The 22,155-nt window shown below is 41.1% G+C and overlaps 2 protein-coding genes across 2 annotated transcripts; both read right to left on the minus strand.

Moving 5' to 3' along the window:
- Positions 1-5,989: 5,989 nt before the first annotated feature.
- On the minus strand, positions 5,990-8,581 carry coxfa4a (cytochrome c oxidase associated subunit FA4 a). The gene is made up of 4 exons (XM_085783414.1): positions 8,435-8,581; positions 6,899-6,987; positions 6,721-6,781; positions 5,990-6,320 (listed from the first exon to the last, which is right to left on the minus strand). The coding sequence occupies exons 1-4, from the start codon at positions 8,474-8,476 to the stop codon at positions 6,264-6,266; spliced, it is 249 nt and encodes an 82-aa protein (XP_085639540.1). The 5' UTR covers positions 8,477-8,581; the 3' UTR covers positions 5,990-6,263.
- A 1,709-nt stretch (positions 8,582-10,290) lies between these two features.
- Positions 10,291-21,660, minus strand: slc35b1 (solute carrier family 35 member B1). Its single transcript, XM_085783412.1, has 9 exons — positions 21,452-21,660; positions 20,320-20,423; positions 19,661-19,791; positions 19,533-19,563; positions 17,589-17,749; positions 17,379-17,505; positions 13,429-13,535; positions 11,364-11,517; positions 10,291-10,975 (listed from the first exon to the last, which is right to left on the minus strand). The coding sequence occupies exons 1-9, from the start codon at positions 21,574-21,576 to the stop codon at positions 10,923-10,925; spliced, it is 993 nt and encodes a 330-aa protein (XP_085639538.1). The 5' UTR covers positions 21,577-21,660; the 3' UTR covers positions 10,291-10,922.
- Between the last annotated feature and the right edge of the window lie 495 nt (positions 21,661-22,155).

The following is a 22,155-nucleotide window of genomic DNA, read 5'->3' on the forward strand; positions in this document are numbered from 1 at the left end:
GGAACATGGCTGCTGACGTGGTTGGTAATTATGATATAGTTGGTGTTTGTGGTGCAGTTGATGTTGATTAGTTTGGGATTGGATGTGTAGCTATGGCTGGTGTTAGTGGTGTAGTTGTGGTTGGATGTGTAGTTGGTCTTAATGGTGTAGATGTGGTTGAATGTGTAATTAGTAGTTGTAGGTAGTGTTAATTGTGTACTTGTGGTTGAACGTGATGTGTAGTTGTAGGTCTAGTTGTAGTTAATGGTGTAGTTTGTGGTTGGATGTGTGGTTGGTGTAGGTTGTGCTGGTGTCTGTGGTGTAGTTTGTCGATACAAATATGAATAAGAATTACTATTAATCCCCAAAGTGTGGTTGTGTAGTTGGTGTAACTTTGGTTGGTGGTAATGATGTAGCTGTTAGTTGGTATTAATGGTGTATTTGTGGTTAGTTGGTCAATTTGTGGTGTATTTAGTGTTAATGGTGTAGGTAATTAGTGTCAACTGTGTAGTTGGTGTTTGTGGTTGGATGTTAAATAGTGTATTTGTGGTTGTATGTGTAGCTAGATGGTGTCAGTGATGTGTTTGTGGTGTATTGGGTGATAATGGTGTCCATTTTCGGTTTTTAGGTTGCATTTAACATCTGGGACAGCCTGTTAGTGGTGTTTTTACGGCTGGATGTGTAGGCTAGCTAGTTGTGGTAGTCAGTGTTAATGGTGTAATTATAGTGTTAACAGTGTTGTTGGTATTTGTGGTTGGATGTTAATGGTGTGGTTGTGGTTGGATATGTAGCTAGTTAGTGTTAAATGTGTAATTAGTATTAACGGTGTTGATGGTATTTGTGGTTGGATGTTAAGTGTAGTTGTGGTTGGATATGCAGCTAGTTAGTGTTAAAAGTGTAATTAGCGTTAACGGTGTTGATGGTATTTGTGGTTGGATGTTAAGTGTAGTTGTGGTTGGGTATGTAGCTAGTTAGTGTTAAAAGTGTAATTAGTGTTAACGGTGTTGTTGGTATTTGTGGTTGGATGTTGATGGTGTGTGGGCAGTGCCGGTGCTGGTGGTGTCAGCGTGGCTCTGATCAGCTGTTGGCAGGCGGATGAGCGGGCGGTGTCTCCCCGCGGCGGCTCCCCGGGTCGGAAGCCGGTTTGAAGTTTAATGATGCCAGCTGCCGGCTCCACCAGGCTGTGAGCGCTAACGAGCTGGCACCGGCCGCGGACTGAGCCGCCGCGCCTGCACCTGGAAAATGTAGCACACGTTGCGGAGGGGCGGGGCTCCGCCGGGGCTGCTGAGGGGCCTGCTGGAGACCCAGGACGGCACCGAGGGGCCCGCGTCTCTTTGAAGAGCGCCCCAATTTCCATATTTCATTACACACTGCTGACTGACAAGGCCCAGCCAGATGTTCTATTTTCAGCTATTTAAATTTTGACCTGCTTTCCTACCATGGATGCAAAAAAGAAAAAAAAAAAAAAAAAGAATCAAAACACAGATGCCAGGGATGATGGGAGCCTGGATGTGGTTTGAGTGTCTGATGCTTCTTTATTCACATCCTTCATGTCTTTATCTCCTGGTGCAGCGTTGACAGTGATCACACGTTAAACGTTGAGCTCTTTTACTTCCACAGTCCATCCCTCTTCTTTACACTGACTGCAGGCCCCTCCTGATCCAACCGTCCATCCCTCAGGGGGCCTCTCTGTCTTGCTCAAGGACACTTTAACAAGTCTCTGTGGTTGTTTTCAGGGATCAAACCTGCAGACCTTGTATTTATGAGTGCGTCTCCAGGCAGCCATCCGGCCATGCAGGCGGCCCGGCGCTGAATTGGCTCCCTAAAGTGAGTGATGCATACTGTGAAACAGCTACAGCATGCTCGCACGGCGCCTCTGTCCCTGAGATATCGCCTATGATTAATTCCTGTGGTATTCCTGTTGAAACGGCTGTTAAATTGCAGCGTCCTCACTCAATCCCTCATGCAAAAATACATCGACAACCCTGACCTTTATGTGCATCTGCTGCAAATGACACTTTGTCATCCTGAGTGAGCCGGCTCAAGGATCAATGTGGATTTGTTGGAATAAAAAAAAAAGAAAAAAACTGCCTCCACAAACGTCAGCCTGTCTCCCCCTGGGCTCTGTGCATATGCATGTGTGTGGGGAAATTAAAAAAAAAAAGAAAAGCTTGAAATGAAAGGAAAACTCTTGAAAGAGAAAGAAGGAGGGGAAAAACAAAGAATACATATGGGGTGAAACGCAGCAAGAACGAGTGGAGAGCAGCTCAGAGTCGAACACCAAATGGCACAAAATGAGAGGCGCTGGCTCAGGGAGAATCAGAGGGAGAAGAGCTTTCACTCATTACTCAACACAGCTCACAGCAGGAGAGGGAGAGCAGTTTATTCCTCCACTAATGGCTCTGTGTGTGAGTTTGACTGAGCGAGAATAACAGAGTAATTGAGAGTTAACTAAGGGGAATTACAGGGGCAATATTGACACGGAGCTAAAAGTGGACGCAGGAAATCACTGTGTTTGTTTTTCGGCTCAGTGTGACGCTCTTTTAAATTATCTGGATAACAAGAGTCTAAAAACATATATATCGTTAATAGCCTGAAAAAGGGAGTTCAACACCTGCAATAACAGATGAGGTGACATTGAGGGTTTGTGCTCAGTGATAAGAGTAAGATATCATTAGTGAAATTAGTTGTTTCAGTATGTTCATTTAAAAGACTAAAGATATATAAAGGTAGCCTAGAAATCTAGCTGCACCCTAGCGGCAGCAAATATATTTGCTCCGTAGGTTGGTCTAGAAACGAGCCATAGGAACATTTTGAGTCTCGAACACCGATTGTGTTCACCAATCACAGCGCTCTATCTGTTTAGAGAGTCGTTGGGCGGGCTTAACGCGATGGCGACATACATTTTAATTGGCTTGTCAGGCTAACGTCATCCTGCTCTTTGCTCTGATTGGTCGTAGCGCTACCCTATTGCGTGCAGAGGCAGTTTGAAAGACAGCCTTCATCCCGCCCCCTGGATTGAGCCGAGGTCTACCGGTCGTTTCCAGACTATACATTTTAGTGATATAGTCTGGCTTGTCAGGCTAATATAAAGGTAGATGTTTGTGTTAAAGCTCCTTCAAAATAAAGGTAGAGGTTTGTATTAAAGCTCCTTCAAAATAAAGGTAGACATTTGTATTAAAGCTCCTTCAAAATAAAGGTAGATGTTTGTGTTAAAGCTCCATACAGTATAAAGGCAGATGTCCATGTGTAGTGTGATTATAAAGCAGCTCTAGGTTCTATATTAATACTGTGAAAGTATCAAAGCCTCAGTCCACAGAGAAATGCACACAGCCTGTATTCAGAAACTGAGCCTTAAAACCAGCCTTCAGGACTTCCTGTCACTTTGTGATGTCACTTTCTGCCCTCAGCCCCACCCACCTGGACCCAACATACAAATTTCTCCAAACACACAATCGAAGGCACAGGAGAATAGAGGAAGAATCTATAAGCATGAATGTGTAATTGATTTTCTAAAGAAGAAAGACATGTGAGATGCTGATGGACTTTTCCGTTGTTGCACAAACCCTATGTGTATTTCATGTTGTTTACATGTGAATATTAAATAACCTCAGTGCTGTTAACTGTGTTGTGTTGTGCATGACAATAATGCAGCTCATTTTTCATGCAAACAACACAACATAGCGATTAAGATGCGACCGTGTGTGTGTTTATGTGGGTGTTGAGATGACACAGGTGCATCAAGTCTATTCATCTCCTCCTCTCACACTCTTACTATGAAGTTGCTTTGTTAGTCTGAATGGTGCAGGAGTCTCTGCACCCTCCCCACCCCTACCTACCTCCCCCCTCTCTGGACTATGTGACCTTTGGCACGACCTTTAGAAGACAATTTGAAGCGGCAGCGGTCGCCGAGCGCCTTGGCCCCACAATATTTTCTCCTCATTATTTTTTTTCAGTGTTACCTTTTGCAGCGTGGCCAGAAAGGAGCTGGATTCAGCCGCAGCAGAGGGGGTCAAAGGCCACCAGGAGGAGGAGGAGGAGGAGGGGGTGGGGGGGTGGGGTTAAAAATGCAGGTCAGGTCGGCTCTACAGTTGTTGCTCGGGCCGGCGTCCGCGGGGAATTCAGCGCCACTAAGCCATTTGAACTCTGAACCCTCCAACTGTCCCTCAAACGCTGACCCTCGGCGGTGACTGTTATCTGGTTTGACAATTAGGAAACGGCCACAGTCAGAGATAATGGACACAGAGCTGTAATGTCAGGGAACAGAGACTTAAACATAAAGACGGATCAATACCTTGTCTCCTTTGATTTTGAGTCAACATCTGTAATTATTAACCTAATTGATCACGACTGAGCTCAAACTTTTATCTTGTAGTCTCCTATTTTGAAAATATCAAATACCTGCCATTCAAATATTATAGAGACAATCAGTGAGTTTAAAAGTGTTTATTCTTCAACTGTTGCATTATTTACGTACAAAAATGTAAATTGTAAACATGTTATAAGTAGTAGAAAAATCTTATTAAGACAGTCTGGACCTAGAAAATCCTGAAAACAAACTCTGGGTTGTGTTTAACCTCCTGAGCAGATGTTTACTGCTGCACTTTAACTCTTCATTTATTATTATGTGGAGCAGCTGCTGTCGTTTTAATGCACTCGGTTCAGCTGCAGCTCGACTGATCGCTTTGGACATTTCATAATTAATTTTGCTTGATTGAAGTGATTCAATCTGCACAAAGACAGGAGGCTAAAAACACCTGACTGCAGGAAAGAAGGCAGGTTTTTTTTTTTCATATCCGAGTCCGGTTCATTAATTCCTCCTTTTTTCTCCTCCCCCATCCATCCATTCATCCATCTATCAGTGTTTGCTCTCCAGCCACACAGCACGCCGCCGCTTGCTTTCATTTTGCTTCCATTAAGATGAAAATCACAGGTTACATCAACAAAATAAATGAGCGCAGGAAAAAATAATTAATTCATTTTGTGTTATTTCCATTTTCGAGAAACTTATTTCAAATGAGAGTAATTACTCAGCGGGGAGGGCACGGAGCCCTGTCAGTGCTCAAGAGTCAACAAGGTGAACACGCTGAAACAATCAAAATGTTCCCAAATGAAGAGCCGTCACACGCTGTACCAGTTCATTTTCATTTCTTCAGGTGAAAAGATGAAATAAAAAAAAATTTAAAAAAAAACAGAAAGGCAGGAAGAAATAGAGTGTGTGTGTGTGTGTGTGTGAGAGAGAGAGTCACATACTGAGCCGTGGAGAAGCTGGGTGAAGACTAGGACGTGGGCTTCTATTCAAATATGAAGGTCTCCTTGACATTTTCTGCTCTGCGTTGGCTGCTCATCCTTGTCGCTTCTCTCCCAGCTGCAGATGGAGAAGCGCGACCTGTTGACATTTACAAACTCATCTGGCTGAGAGCGATGGCATTCTATAAGGAGAAACACCTCCGAACGTCCCGCCACAGACTCCTCCTCCTCCTCCTGTTCCCGCCGAAGGAACATGTCATTGCTTTAAAACAAACATCAGTCAACCTTTTGCAGCCAGAGAGACACATAATTTATCTCACCCACTCCTCCACTCCCATTTAATATCAGTGTTTTCCAGCTGGGGCGACTCACTCAGACTTCATCGGCTAGACACTGTAGACTGGTCAGGGCTGGATGTCTCTCTGCTATACCTCTGGACCGCCACAGCCGCCACCAGAGGGAGCTCACAGCGTAAATGTGACCAGGTTTAAAGTCGACATGCCGATAAGGCTCTGGATGGCAGCCAAGTGTAGTGTGTGCCACATAGTTCACCCACCGGCAGCTGGGTTAAGGCAGGACGGAGGTGACATGAGGTGAGAGCGAAGCCGAGCAGCAGACACAACTGTAAACACAGTGTGGAAGGAGTGGAAATGCAGATAAATAAACGTGTGCGATATGTGTGGGGAGAATGCAACTTAAAATGTGACACAACGGTGAAATCGAACCACCTGAAAATGAAAATATAAATGAATGAAACTGGTTCTTTTCTCTGTAAGGAGGAGAAAAGACTCCTCGCTTTATTGAGCGCCACTGAAAATGAGAATTAACATATGATTCCCAAAAAAGAAAAAGAAAAGAAGAAAAAAAAAATGATAATAAGCCAATGGGACGCAATGTGGAACATAAATATGACTCATTGTGCGGGTTTAGCTCCTGCATCCCTCAGATTTTTTCTTTCTCCCCAGAGGAAAAGTCCAGAAGGCTGTGCGGATCAGCTCATGTTTGTGCTTTTTGGTCCAGCAGATTTGATCTTTTTAGAAGTCGGGGCCATTCTTCTTCAGCTTGCTGTAGTCGATGTTGACCGCGTAAAACTGGGGATGACAAAACACAGATATTCAACATAGGAGCGCCTCAGCGAGATCAGGTGAGTTGGTGCTGCATGAAACACAAGAACAAATCTTTATATAATTATGTAAAAGAGTTTAAAAATGAATTAGCCTTCTCCTGGAAACTGCTGCTGTTACTTTTGATCGAGTGCGACCAGTTAATGACTTCATCAGATTTGTTACTACAAGGCAGCGTTAACCAGATTATGTAATTTGATTAATCCAACTACAAGGAATAATCCACAGCTCAGTGCTGGCAAACTTCCATACTATAATCCCTGATTATAGCAACACGTCCAATGCTTCAGTAACATCTCCTTCACTGAAAACAAAAGTGCTCAAGGCTTAATCTTTATTATTAGATTAACCGAGTAGAGACACACACCTTGTACTGATAAGTGGGGGCCAGTTTGTTCCAGGGCTCTGGGTTGTTCTTGCGATCCCAGCTGCAGGAGAGGAAAAAAAAGGCACATTATAAAAGAGATAACAGTTATTCAATTTTATGTGGCATCTTCAGATGTGACATATTAAAAATATAGGAGATATAGGACTGGGGTCATTACCAAACATCGGGGTTTCTCAACGCCAGACGAGCCAGGTACGACATGGACATGACGACTCCACCACCGATGAAGATGAAGAGGGGGATGAGCTGTGAATAAGTAAATAAAGACAGACAAGGAAGGTGAGAATTTATAAAACCAATAAAACAAAGGCTATGGCTTCTTTTGTAAATCATAATGCTTAAGAATTTAATGGCATTTTTTTGTTTTTCATGATTGAGAGCTTTTCTAAAATGAAGAAATTTGTTATGAAACATGTAAAAGGAAGGTGAGAAACCTCCATCAATATCACACCCACGTGTCGGACTGTTATCACTTTACACACACACACAGGCTGTAAAACTAAACTGATCATAAAAATAAACGTAAACAAACCACTTCCACTTGATAAATAGATAAAAGACACATCCCAAAGAGATGTCCACAGTATAAAGACCAGAAACATCAGTAATATACAATAAAAAAACAAAGCAAAAAGGAAACCTCAATATGAGGCCAGTCCATTAGTGCAGTTATACTGTATATACAGGCTTTTGTAACTTTAGGCTAAAGCAGGGCTCCATACTAACATTTTTTACTAGGAGCATGGGAATTATTCACATTTCCCTTTTATTCATGATGCTCCTCACACACATTTGGCCTACCATCTGTGATGACAGATACCAGATTATTTGAGTCGCCAGTGCCACTTCCATGTTTCACCAGTGTTAAAACAAAAAAGAGGCAAGTTTACTGGTTGCACATGCGCAAGTAAATGAAAATGTGTCCATTTAGGGGCAGTCTGGAGCCTTGGGCAAGAGAAGTTCCTGAAACAGCTCCTCACCGGGTTGTTTATACAGCCGATGATGACATTCACAGACTCGTTCAAGCCACACATAAATGTGAATATACCTCTGAAAGTCACAAACTATTCCCTTGGCCTTTTGGAGCATCATTGGCTACTTGAGAGTTTCTGAATAGACTTGTTGTTTGTACTTGGCTTCTTTATTTACCATTTTTAAAATTTTCTTTTCACCATTTTTCTACAAGTTTAACCTCCTTCAAACCAGATGACATTTAAAAAAACACGAAGCTCTGGAGGAAGGAGTTTTGACCTAGTGGAGACGCTGCTTGCTTGCTAACTAGCAGCTGCTATTTTGGCAGTTACCTCAGTTAGCTCCACCAGCGGTCGGCGGCAGCAGCAGCTGCTTTAGCCGTGTGACCTGAACTGACTCCCGGGGCCGAGTCCTGAGTCTGACCGTCATAAACAAAACAAAAAAGGCACCGACAGATGTGGGTGTGATTGTGGGAAGTGTATATTACACAACCACCTGTTATATATTAACATAAACACTGAAGCATCATCATCCCAGTGATACAGTGAGTGACATATTTTGTCAAAGTCAGCGCGGTCATAGCAGTTAGCACTAGCTGCTAACCGATGCTAACCAGGCTAACTAGTTTAGCAACCAGGGGGGGAAAAATCTCACATTCCCTTAGAAAAAAAAAGGACCCAAAAAACACATCTTTATCTGTTTGAAATAGGTTTATACTCACAGCTGGGTGGCTCCTGAGCTGTTTACGGACCGTGGCCAGCATTTTGTAACGTTACTGAGCAGGTTTAACTCAAGTTTGTACAGAAATAAATGGATTACCGACGCTCGGGCCAAAAAACGGTGCGCAATTTAATCCGCGAGATGTGGGGCGGAAGGAAAAAAAAGACCCGAGGTGTCGGTGTTAGGATGCTGCTCATACTGCCTGAGAAAAACATACAGTTATTCATTATTATATGTGATATATGTGGCTTTTATGGTACATTTAGTGTGGGGGGGAAATGAGTTATTTCGTGTGGGTTTTATCAATATGTGGCTGTTTATCTTCAGCTTCTGTCTGATGAAAGTATTTTAAACTGGCAAACTGGTTGAGAAATCCAGTGTCCAGTTCTCATTCATAAACAAAGACTGTTTTGCCATAAATAAAAAGCAACCCTGCTATCTTTTTTGACTATCAAAGTATTAAATTAGACAAATTCTATATGTTTTCTATTTGTTCAAGAGTAATTAATAGGCTACAAATGTATGAGTTTTTTTGTTTGCTTGCTTTTGCAGAACAAAGATGTGTAGTATAATTGCAATACTATTTTGATAATGGGTAAATTGTAAACAGAAATTTTGATTTCTCTTATTTAAAAATGACTTATCAATTTCTTTTCATTGAAAAAGCTGGATGGTAGAAGTGGCTTAAATTTTTGAATAACTTTTTACCCTCTTTTATATTTAGGTGTTTATTTGTATTCCTGTTCTGTTTTATTTTGGCTTTCTGTCAAAATCCTGTTTGAAATAACTGGTTAACGCCTCAACAATGTCAAGCCTGTTTGCTATTTGACAATGTTAAAATGAATACTGAATGAAAGATAAATAAAGAAGAAACTCCCAAAGCAGCAAAACAAAAACAACCATTACACTAATTTAACTCGTGCTCTATGAACAAAATGTATATATATTATATTATGTAATATGTCTGTTTAATCCTGTTTCACATGCTCTGTTGGATAATATTAAGTTGTTTTGTCATTTCAAAATAAATAGAAGCACATATTTAAAGTTATTCTAATAAATAAAACTGGTTTACTGTTCAAGCATCAGTGTGAGTGAGCTGATGGAGATAAACAGTCAGTTCATTGTCCTCTGTCTCAGTGTTAGTAACCTGATGCTGAACAGTCTGGATCTGAATGTGGCAGCAGGTGGTGCTGTTTCCTTTTAACAGGCAAAGACAAAAACTACATTTATTCTATAAATCCAGTTTTAATTCTTCATGTTTAAGGATCCATTGCTAAATAAAAGTTATTTCAGAAGAGGAGCTGATTCCTTGTGGTTTTGCTGCTTGAGCAATTATATTTATACATTTACTGTCCTGAAGTGCATTTTAAACAGTATGTGTTTAATAACCTTATTTTAAACATCAAGTATACTTTCTTAAAAAGTACTTTAAATTAACATTGTGCATTAAAAAAATGCAAGTATCAGCAACAAAAATATACTTAGAATACCATGTAAGATTACTATTATGATGCAGAATGGCCCATTTGAGAACAAAATATACTATATTACTGGGTTTTTATTATTGATGGATTCATGTGAAAGCGCCACTAGGGTTATGGTGAGCCTAGTTCAAACTGTTTTATGTACTACCAGGTGCTGTATCCAAAATAATGCATAATATTTTATGAATTGATTCTATTTTGCGTTAAGAATCTGCATCAGAAAATTAACTTTTAACTAAATGTGACAAATAAAAATAGTGGAGTAAAAAACTACAGCATTTTCTTCTGGATAGTAGTGAAGCAGAGGCATTAGGTAATTGGAAATACTTCTTAAGTCTGTGCAATAGAAAGAAAAAATCACCATGAAATATCACAATTTTCCCTTTTTTATGGCAAGTTGTTTTTAAACTTGTAGAAAATAAAAAGTAAAAACATTCAAATTGGAAGATTGGACATAACACAACAGGTTACAACCGTTTATATTTTAGAAATGACGTGATACTCGGCTGAAGGTTTGCCAAGACATAAACTTATGTGATAATAACACATATTTCAAGCAACCGTTTTGTGGACCAGGCCGTAATGGTCGGCTGAGTTCATTCATGAGTTCGATGCTGAGGTGCGTGTCTTCCTGTCCGGAGGGGGAGGAGGTGAAGCTGGTTTCAGAAACAATAAAGATTTTGTCTAAATACAGTTTTCATTCATTCATTCAGAGTTTGATCCCGAGTGAAACGATGTCTTCAGTACTATACCGACAGAAGCTGGAGCTGAACACTATGATGACGACCACAACTCTCCTTTAAATACAGTTAAGTTAAAAATCTGACTGTACTTGAACACATCGTAGGCACATATATATATATATATATATACACAGTATGCCTGTACATGATGTCTTATGAAAATAAGATACTGGCTATATACTGTAGAGCGTTTCTTGTTTTGTATTTGCATTCGTTTTTGCCAGGTTTCTTTCTGTCTCTTTGTGCTCCGCAGGGTTTTTCAGTGTGTCGTCTTCTTGGGGCCTTTTCCAAATTTAGCGTCCAATCCGAGACCTGAGGAGGAAAAAAGAAAAAAACAACGTGTGATTAAGGAGCAAAAGGATCCGACCCTGGAGATCACCAACAGTCGCCGGTGTTATCAATAACAACAGTAAGAACACGTTCACTCTAACTATGTCAGCGTTAATTCACCGACTCCCCTGCGGCTGCGCTCCCGATGCATAATTTACCAGTCAACCAAATGGTTTGCGTGGGAGGCCTAAGTATTCCCCAGTTGGACCTAATTGTTTGTTAGAACAAACACACACAGTAGCTGCTGTCTCAGGCTGCAAGCTGCTGAGGCTGTGGTGAGCCTTTTTGTTTTTTGACAGCGTTTTTTTTTATTTTATTTTATTTAATAATCCGTACTACAGACGGGAGGAAACAGAGCGTAAAGTCTCACCGAGGAAGACGAGGACGGTGCCGACCCACTGCATCGAACTCATCACGTTACCGAACAGGATGACGGAGCCGAGGATGGTGAAGAACTTCCTGGTGGTGGTGACGATGGAGCAGGTCAGAGGCCCGAAGTAGACCACCGTCATGAAGATGAAGGTCTGGAGGAGGAGGAGGGGAATAATGACAACCATGATGATGAAATAGGGCTTTTCATGATCGTTTTGAACAAAACTATGTGATTTTTTAAACTGAAACAGTGCGATGCTTGTGGTGTGTACTGGGTACTGTGTAGTTTTTATGTATTTTTTTTAATTCAAAGATATAGAGATATACTTTTAATGGTGATATTTATTCAAATTCCTACTTTTAATAAAGTAATTTATTCCTATCTCTTACATGTAACTAGAAGACTTTGCACATTAAGCTGCCAACCTTCTCTTTTCTTTCCCGGTTTCTCTGTTTTGTTATGTGTTTGTACTATGAGCAGCATGTGGTATGCGAGCCGCCAAATGGAATTGCCCTTTAAGGGATTAATAAAGTTGTCTTGAATCTTGAATCTTGAATAAAACATTGAAATAGCATCACTTATGAATATAAATTAATAAAAGACACACATTACTGTAAAACAAAAACAAAAAATGATCTAGAAAAGTGAGCTTTAACCCTCTGGGGTTTATGATCACACCGACTTGATTGGATCACATGACGTAGTCAAAGTGCTGTAAAAACAAAAGTAGGTCACCAGGAGTGCGGTCGAAAGTGCGGGTTTAAAACTCTCTCTTTTATTTGACTTTGATAGACCATGTAAAACTAGAGATATGATGTTTTAATTTGATAGTACAATAATATTTATCCAGGGGATGAGTGGGAGGGGCAGGAGCTGGGTTTATGTGGTATACAAAGGCAAAATTTAAAGTATTCAAAAAACTAAATAGGCTCAGACCCCTAAGGGTTAAGGATCCTCAGGGGACCAAATGTCTGTAATAAACCTGGAGCCCTAAAAGGCCTCAGAAGTTATCAATAACTTCAAATCTATCTTAAAACTCTCAGGTTACTAGAGGAGAGAGGCCACAACAGCAGCTTTTTTATTTCAGCTGGAGACAGCAGATTGTTTTCTGGCTCGGCCCTGAACCAAACAGGAAGAAATTAACGGATGACTTTACTTTTCCTTGATACGCACTGGATGAAAAGGATTTAATTTCAGAGATAAGCCCTGACATGGAGGAAATGCTACTGGACGTTAGTCACTTGAGTGTCGAGGGCGAGGCCTAAACTTCTGTCGCTCTCCTGGATATAAATAGACGAAGAGTGAAGGGGCCAGACAGGATGATCTCAGTGTTGGAGCTCAGATTCATTTATCTGGAGGAAATTCTGCTTAATTTCACTGAGATGAGTCACTGGGTGTCTACTTTTTTTTTTTTTGAGGCACAGAACTTCTTATCTTAAAGTGATAGTTCAACATTTTGGCAAATTGGCCCATTGCCATAATCCCTATAGTTTTAGGAGTAGGAAGGGAACAAATTTCTCACATTGTGGAACAATAAAGTTAATCTTAATCTAAGGTTCGTTACCTTTAATTGTCGGTGCAAGACGGAGCACATTCACCACACTATGAGATAATAACAGAACGTTACCAGACAGAGTTGTTTTAGAGGGAAATTCATGCAAATCTGCTGATGCGTGTTGCCTTCAGGGACAGTTTTTCAGCAAGCAGTCTCTGAATTTCCCTCTAAAACAACTCTGTCTGGTAACGTTGTGTTATTATCTCATAGCGTGGTGAATGTGCAGGTCACAACTTGTCCACCAGAGCGTTTTGGAGTTGTTGGATTGTGTATTTGATGAGTTTGAAGAGGGAGACCAAGAAATACCATGAGCCTCTGTAGCGTAGCTCTGAGCAGCTCACGGCTCTGCTCCGCCGTTCTAAAAACAGCTTGCATCGACAATTAAAGGTAACGAACCTACTGCTAAGAGACTATAGGGATTATGGCAATGGGAACAATTTGCCAAAATGTTGAACTATCCCTTTAAGAGAAGACTGTTAAATGAGTGCACAGTCCTCTGTCCCTCACCTGGCCCAGAGCGCTGGTCAGTCCAAACAGCAGGATGTTGTAGAGGATGCTCGGGTGGCGTTCAGTGAAACTCAGGAACTCCCAGACTTCCCCCGTCCACAGCACGGCTGAGATCAGACAGGAAGAAAAAAAGACAAAAAAGCAACTCAGTCAAAAACAGCTCAGACATTGATATCAATGTCACGTTTCACCGTCTTGTCCTTGACTCTGCTGAGCTGAGAAAATCAGATCAAAGTGTTTACAGTGTTGACAGCAGCGTGGCCACACGGCGCCACCAAGTGGTTGGAGACAGTAATAACACTCAGCAGCAGCAGCAGCAGCAGCGGTGGTGGTGGTGGTGTGGGTGTGAGGAGGAACAAGAAAACCTTTGTATCTTGGGAAACAGCACAACTTCAAAGACAGTGGAGGCAGATTTCTAATGAAGGTGGAAACATCAACACACCGTGTGCAAAACTGAAAAATCTCTGCACATCCACAGCTCAGGGTTCCCACTCTTTTCTTGAAATCATTTTCCAGCTGCTACAGTATGACGGACATCACGCAAACGCATCCTCCGTCCCATTCATGCTTTGGAGAAGTCTTTTCAACAGTTGTAGCTTATTTTGTACATTTAAAGGGATAGTTCACCCAAAATAGAAATTGCACTCATTATCTACTCACCCTCATATCGGCTAAGGGCTGGGAGAAGTTTCAGAGTCCTCCGTGGCTTCTCTGAGTTACAGGGGGTCTCGGCATAGCAGTGCATGTCCATATAACGGTTGCAAATGGATACCAACTGTCTTTGTAACAAAAAGACACACCAAAAAACATCCATGGAGGTACCATGCTGCTCGTATGTAATGTCCGTCTTGTATTGAAGCCCCGAAATGTGAAACTGTCCCGAAAAAAATTAAATAAGTCTATATTTCAAGCTTGTTTTGTAGCGGAAGCTCCTCTTCCTGGTTCGTCAGAATTGGACGAACCAGGAAGAGGAGCTTTGAGAAGCTTCCGCTACAAACAAGCTTGAAATATAGACTTATTTAATTTTTTTCAGAACAATTTTGCATTTCGGGGCTTCAATGCAAGAGGGACATTACATACAAGCAGCATGGAGGTATTTGGATGTTTTTTGGTGTGTCTTTTTGTTACAAAGACAGTTGGTATCCATTTGCAACCGTTATATGGACATGCACTGCTACGCCGAGACCCCCTGTAACTCAGAGAAGCCACGGAGGACTCTGAAACTTCTCCCAGCCCTTAGCCGATATGAGGGTGAGTAGATAATGAGTGCAATTTCAATTTTGGGTGAACTATCCCTTTAAAGATGTGCAGTCTATGGCTCCAACTTATCTATCACATAATATCTTACATGCTTAGAAATTAAGACAATTTTATCATAGAACAACGCAAAAATGCACACCTACAACTGTTGTCTGTCAATATCTATCTGTCCTTCATCAGAGAAGACGTGAACACGTCCAATACTGGAAACACTCATCAACTCAGTGTCCATAGTTTTCTCGCTAGGAACGTCTTTGGGAAAGAAATCCTCGATGGGTGTGGTCTGAAAAAGTCAAACTGAGCTCTGGCAGCTGGTGTCATGATGTGATAAATAATTTTCCAGGACAACTCAAAGCTTTTCCATAGGACATTTGACTATTTTTCTCAATTTCCATGTGTTTTCCATTAGGGCTGGGACGATATGCTTTTCTCCCGATTCGATTCTTCTACGATTTTTTGTGAATCGATCGATTTTTTCTCCCACCCCTATTTTCCATGACTGGAAAATTGGTGGTTTCCAGGTTTTCCAGGACGCGTGGGAACCCTGACAACTGAATCGGAAACTTATGAGAATCAAATATTGTATTTTCTAAACCGAGCAGCCAATAGCAATTAGTCAGAGTCCCTCAGTTTGACCTTTTTTGATCTTTATCACACAGCCCATTAGAGCCAAACCTCCTCATTATACTGCATTTACTTCATGTGCCTCCCTCTCCGGCGACCTCCTCGCAGACCTGAGGCCTTTGAGCTGCACACGTCCTTATCTAGGAAGATAAAACTGGAAAAAAAAAAATTGCCTCGACTTGAATTAATGAGTTTTCCTCCCCGCGAGAGAAACGGCCCTGAGAGAGCTGGGGGCTGAGACTGGTTCCTGTTTGGCTGCTTCACTGGTTCACATGTTGCATCACACAGGTTATTATTTATCTCCCAGCAGTTATTTGATCCCAGAGGAATGATGACACTGTTTTTCCAGAGATCTGATTGGCCGGTAGTTTGGATCTGAACCTTTTGGAGTTAACCTGATCCAGAGCAGGTTTTAGGAGTTGGGGGGGTCAGTGGAAAACAAAGTACATACAGACCTTCAGGAGTCTTTATGATAAATTATTGTGACATTACAAATCAACACAGTTTTACAACATCCTTCCTCACACTTTAGGCTGCGTAATAATAATAAACACTGTGTTAACATTCAGCCGTCGAAGCTGAAACACCTTCAGGTGAAATGAGACGTTGCTGCAGTTTAATAACCTGTTGGGACACGACGAGCAGCTCCAGAACAAAACAAAACCTTCAACAGGATGATTTGGACCTTCAGTTCAAATCATTAGAAAGAAACATGTTTTAAAGATAAAGACACTGAGAAATACTTTTGTGTCCTGTATTATGTTGCAATGGTGCACACAGAGTGTCAGTACAAACAGGGTGTAAAATTAACTTTTTACCTCATCGGCCATCGGCTAGTGACCTCCAGAAATGTACTGTCCAAATAAAAAAGTCATGCCTTGTTTGACTAAAAGTAATTGCCTTAGGTTTTTAGTATAAAAATACAACTTAAGCAACATTTTAAAAGCTGCACATCCTGGCAGCTGAGAATATGACTGTCAGGTGTTGTCCCTCCTCACAGGAAATGTCTGTTCTGTTTCTCTTCTATAAAACGCATTCTACATCTCGGAGGCGAAGTCTTTCCACATATGGGCTTCCTTCACCTTTCAGACGGGGCAGAGAGCAGGAGAGACACAACTTGAGGGAGGGAGCAGGTCTGTGGAGCCGTGCACCGCCGACATGCACCAAAAAAACAAGCACGGCGCAACAAGCGCGAGCGCCGCTACGCGATGATAATTAGCGGGATGATGAGCAATAAACCCTGACAAGATGGACAGAACAGAACCATCAGGGTTCTGTTCATCCTATTGCATCCCTATAGCGGCTATAGAAATAAACTCTGTGGCAAAGGCAGGTGTGTGTTTTTGTTTTACATGTCAAACTCATTTTTGTTGGGTGTTAATTTTACACCCTGAATACAAACCAACACTAAACTAGTGAAATATGAAAATGATCAACACTGGTTTTCACTACTTTTCTGAGCAACCAGTGCAAATGTCTTATTTATTTTTCTGTGTGTGTTCACATGAGCCTCGTGGTTCTGTGTCTCTGTGACAGGACTGAGCTTCTCGTCTCTACACGTTGGTCTGGATTAAAGGTTAAAGGGATAGTTCACCCAAAATTGCGAAATTGTCCCGAAAAAAAGCTCCTCTTCCGTCTGTCCTCTTCCCGGTTCGTCCAATTCTGACGAACCGGGAAGAGGACAGACCCTCGTTCGTCCAAATTGGACGAACTGGGAAGAGGAGCTTCCGCTACAAACAAGCTTGAAATATAGACTTATTTAATTTTTTTCGGGACAATTTCGCATTTCGGGGCTTCAATACAAGACGGACATTACATACGAGCAGCATGGAGGTATTTGGATGTTTTTTGGTGTGTCTTTTTGTTACAAAGACAGTTGGTATCCATTTGCAACCGTTATATGGACATGCACTGCTACGCCGAGACCCCCTGTAACTCAGAGAAGCCACGGAGGACTCTGAAACTTCTCCCAGCCCTTAGTCCACATGAGGGGGAGGAGATAATGAGTGCAATTTCAATTTTGGGTGAACTATCCCTTTAAGCGGCGTTGAGCTCGGTGGACTCACCCAGTCCCAGCACCAGGGTGGACCACATGTTGATGTTCAGCATCATGTGGTTGGCGCCGGTCTGGAAGCGAGACCTCATGTGGTCCTGGGCCACGCCGGTCAGCCCGTCCAGCGTCAGAGAGACGAGCTACGGACGAGAGAAAACGTCACGTTCATGCTCGAGATGCCACGGTAACCATGGATACATACTGTATGAAGATGTGACCTCACCAGCAGAATCTCTCCGAAGCCGAAGACGTGATCGTCTGCGACGGCCGAGCTCTTGTTGGGTTTGTAGAGGAAGAGAGCGACGCCGCTGACGATGAGCAGCACACACAGGTATTTAGCCAGAGGATAACGCTTCCTCAGGATGGTTACGCCAAGGATCATCACTGCAACAACAACCACAACATCACTGTTATTTTTGTAATATTTAATCACTTATTATTTAGGTTTTTTTTGTGGTTTATGATATTTAGTATTGTTTGAGTTAATTTGGGTATTTAACAATGCTCTATAGCGCACTGGGTGAGTTGGGTATGCAGGCATAGGTGAGCCAGACAAAAGAGGCGGCAAAGGGCCATTGTTCTTTGTTTGTTTGTTTGCCAATGAAAAATAAACCTAAGAAACTTTTTTTTTTTGCCTGGACAATGGACTCACAATGGCTGTTAATCCTGCATAAATTCACTCCCTAGGTGTCTCAGTGGCCGTTTGATTTGATTTTGTTTTATCGATATTTTAGAGTTTTATTTATTTATTTTTTGATTATTGACATTGAGGACAAATAGCCACTACAATCATGATGGATCACACTCACACTAACCATGGACACATGATCAGGCCTTCAGCCCTGAGACCGGAGCATATGGATGGTGACATAACGTCTAGATGTGAGAACAGATAAGGAGATAACAGAGAACAAACTGACCCGACACTTCTCTCTGCTCTGAACGCCACACACCGTTTACTGTGTACGTCCAGATCAGGTCAGAGAGATAACAGAGCTGCTCCTGTCCGCCAGTAACCATGTGCACACGGGTACATTAACTATATATATATATTTACTGTATGTGTGTGTGTGTGTGTGTGTGTGTGTATAAGAAGAGGGGGTGAACTGAGGAGTTACAGTCTCTCTGTTAAAACATTCAGACATGTGGTCGTTTCCTCATGTTTTTTTTCCTTATTACAATCTTTACTCATGTTTGAAAACAAAAAAATAAATGCAGTAAAATAGAAAATGAATTATAAGAAAGACAACTTGGAGACATTCTGCTATAAAGTCATTAAGAAATACTGGTATTTAACAACTATATTCTATTCTTTATTCTATTCTAATTCATCCATTTTTCTTTCTATTTTATCCTACTACACCTGTCTATTTTTATTTCATTTTATCTAGTGTCTTTCTCGTCTTCACATTTTTATTTATTTTACTTCATTTTATCTAGTGTTTTCCCCACTGCAAATGATTGAGTGTAAGATAGCGTTTCCTCGATAAAATCCAATGTTCTAAAATTATTGTGTGAATGTGTATGTGTTTGCGAATGTAATATCTGTCTCCCAACATGTGTTCCCTATATTGCTTGTTTTTTATCATGTGAAGCACTTTGAGCTGCCATGATTGATTGATTGATTGATTTAAATTCAAATGAAACACTGTTCTTACAAAACAAGATTACGACTAATATATATTAAAGGGTGGAAGGTAACTATGTACTGTAGTATTTTTATACTTCATCATCATTATTTTATAGTTTTTTGTTTTACTGCGCTACATTTACCCGACAGCTTGCAAATTTCTAATTCAAATTATTAATACACAATTTAATAAAGTAAGAAATTATGATCCATTATGATAGATTTAACTACCCAGCAGTAAATTAATTACCCCCAGATTTAACGGCCGCAGCATTAAAGTCAGACGTTTATAGCTGATTTATGGTACACGTATGTGCATTAGCATATTACATAATGAATCCTGGCAGCTCAGCAGTTTCTCAGGATTAAAACAAAACGGTTCTGTTCACTAATGAAGTCTGCAGCAGCAACAACAAGCATATTAATGACAAACTGAGTTCATTTCTTTTATATAAAACCCCTCATCATCGCTTCACCTCCACTAACAAGAGGAAGAAACCTCAGGAAGTGAACCAGGTGTTTACTTGTCACATTTACCTGGAATGGGTTTGCAGGATTTTCCTAACACCTGAAACAAGAAAAAAGAAAAGTGTGAGTTACAACAGCGCCACAACTGCAAAATAACATATTGACAGGTAAAAAAAGAAAAGGAGCAGCAGACTGACCTGAGTGGGGTAGTTGACGTAGAGGAGGGCGGAGTTACTGGACACCATGGCTCCGAGGTAAGAGAGGGAGCACAGTCCATAGAGCCAGTTCTGAGTGTGATCCGGCTTAGATCCTTCGAAAAACTGGATCACTGAGGAGGAGGAGAGAAGATTTTATTAAAAACACATCAATAACAACATTATGACTTCACAGCCTCAGAAACCAATCAATCAATCAGACTTTATCTGGATTGTAGCAGTTTTCCTACAAGCAGCGCCAGTGTTTTTCAGAATAAAAAGTAATAAAAATACCATATTAACACACATTCACATCCCAAACAAATAATGAATGAGTAATAATAAATAAGAAGAAATTGAGGAAATACTGAAGCCTGCAGAGCAAAAATTAGAAATAAATAATTAGAAATATCAGAAATAATAATGTAAATAAATAATTATAAGTCAGGGTAAAACAAATAAGCCAAAAATAAAGGTAAGAAAAAATGCAGAAAAAAATGCAGAAAATAATTATGGGACAAACCAATAAAACAGTTTAAATTGTATAAATAAAGTGCAAGATAATGAAAAGAAACAAATAGGCCTACAATTCAATAAAAAAGTCAGGCTAAGAAAGTAGGTAAATCCATGTTTTCATTAGTTTTTTCGTCACATAAACTCACAGATCTTAGCGAACAGAGCGTTGATGATGCACTGGATGAAAACCAGCGTCCGGGCGAATTTGAACTTCTCCTTCTGTTCTCCTTGACCATAATCACCTCGAGTGCTGCAGAGGTGAGAGACATAACGAGGGGTTAAACGCAACAACAGACGATGATGAAGCTGAAACTGAACTGTTCATGCTGCTGTGATGTTTAAAAGAGGAGTGATGTCATCTGTCTGCAGCTGTGAAAAGGCCTTTTAATGAAACACAGGCTGCAGTGCATTAAAGAGTTTGCAGAACTCACAGGAAACTAAAAGTGAGTAATAAGAGTTTTATTCAAATACTAAAAAACAACTTATGTGCAAATTATTCAGGATGTGTAAAAGCTGCTGCTCCACCACCGCAGACTCCAGTTTGAAGTCATTTTGAAACCAGATCTGATCCCTGTCCCCCCTCTGCAGACCTGCCGGGGCGACAACATACCATCTGTGTCATGCATGGTGTGTGTGTGTGTGTGTGTGGTATGCTGCACCAGAGGCTGAGCTGCCTTCACTAAATGCTCTTTCTAGAGACGTCCACAAATAACCTGCAGCTGGTTCACTGCAAAGTGCATTTAATAAAATTAGAAAATAAGAAAGATAATGTTGATTTCAGACTAAGAACAACAGCTAAGTGGGATCTCATGTTTATTTTATTGTATATTACTGATGTTTCTATCCTGTAGCCTATTTGTTTTACTCTTGGACCTCTCTTTGGGATCTATCTATCTATCTATCTATCTATCTATCTATCTATCTGCAAAAATGGGTTCTGATCTAGGTCTGAGACAATACTTGTGCATTATTTTTTTTAAACAAACCAGACTCCATTTGAAAATGTGGCCATTTAAAAGCTGAATTAGTTTGGCTTCTTGCATCATTTGGGACACATTTGCATCACATAACACGACTAGTGAACACACACTGGCACATCGTGTACTCATTCATGGCTCTAACAATGAGAAAAGTTGCATTAAATAGCCAAAATAGTACAATTTCTCAGTATCTAAACCTGACATTAAATGTGCATATAGTTGAATGGACTCTTGGTGTCTAATATCCAACAACATCTGGTATAGCTTAAATAAAATAAAATAAAAACCCGTTACTCACATGGTCTCCTGTAATATCCCATAATAAAAGTAGCACACGAAGACTCCGAAGAAACACACGATGAAGCGGACCCGCATGCTGTCCCACGGTGAGGCGGGTTTCCCTGCTCCTTTCCCCGCAGCCATGCTGTCCTCCACGGCCCCCAGCCCCGGTATGGACACCGACACCGACCCCGCTGCGCTCCCCGTCCGCTCCACCGTACTGCCCGTTTTTTTTTCTTTTATCTAGTTTTTAGTTTATTTTTTCTAAATTAACGCTTTTCTTTTGTATCAATCAAATCCCAGAATGAAAGAGTGAGCGCTGCTAATATACTGAATGTGGTGAATTATCCGCAGGTTATCATTTTAAGTCATTATTGGTTTTGTTTTATTTAGCATCACTCCGGCCCGACTATCCGCTCCTTGGCCGGTGTATTAGCATCAACAGCATCCGGCTCTCACCTGCTGCACAGGTGAGTTATGTTTAGTCCGTGTTTTCATTCAGAAATCAGACCTATAATTACAGCAAAAAGCAAAAAAGCACAAAAAAGAGAGGTTGCGACAGGAAAATTAGTTTAGTGGAAGGACCCTAGGGGCTGTCTGCGGCTCAGCCTGAGCTATTTCATCTGATTTCCTGCGTTAAATCGTGAACTTAAACGCCACACGGTGCGTTTAGAGCGACTGCGTCATCCGAGTGTCGGAACACCGCGACAAAAATGCGAATTA

Source organism: Trachurus japonicus, chromosome 8 (assembly GCF_045865225.1).
Source record: "Trachurus japonicus isolate A0001 chromosome 8, Traja_1.0".
In the NCBI taxonomy this organism is placed as follows: domain Eukaryota; kingdom Metazoa; phylum Chordata; class Actinopteri; order Carangiformes; family Carangidae; genus Trachurus; species Trachurus japonicus.

Coding starts and splice junctions, on each gene's coding strand:
- coxfa4a (XM_085783414.1), bottom strand. CDS start 8,476: ATGCTGGCCACGGTCCGTAAACAGCTCAGGAGCCACCCAGCT. Junction 6,988..8,434: donor AGCTCAGGAGCCACCCAGCT/GTGAGTATAAAC, acceptor ACTTATTCACAG/CTCATCCCCCTCTTCATCTT. Junction 6,321..6,720: donor CCCCCACTTATCAGTACAAG/GTGTGTGTCTCT, acceptor TGTCATCCCCAG/TTTTACGCGGTCAACATCGA.
- slc35b1 (XM_085783412.1), bottom strand. CDS start 21,576: ATGGCTGCGGGGAAAGGAGCAGGGAAACCCGCCTCACCGTGGGACAGC. Junction 19,564..19,660: donor ACGTCAACTACCCCACTCAG/GTCAGTCTGCTG, acceptor TTCTTGTTTCAG/GTGTTAGGAAAATCCTGCAA. Junction 17,750..19,532: donor ATCCTGCAAACCCATTCCAG/GTAAATGTGACA, acceptor TTGTTGTTGCAG/TGATGATCCTTGGCGTAACC.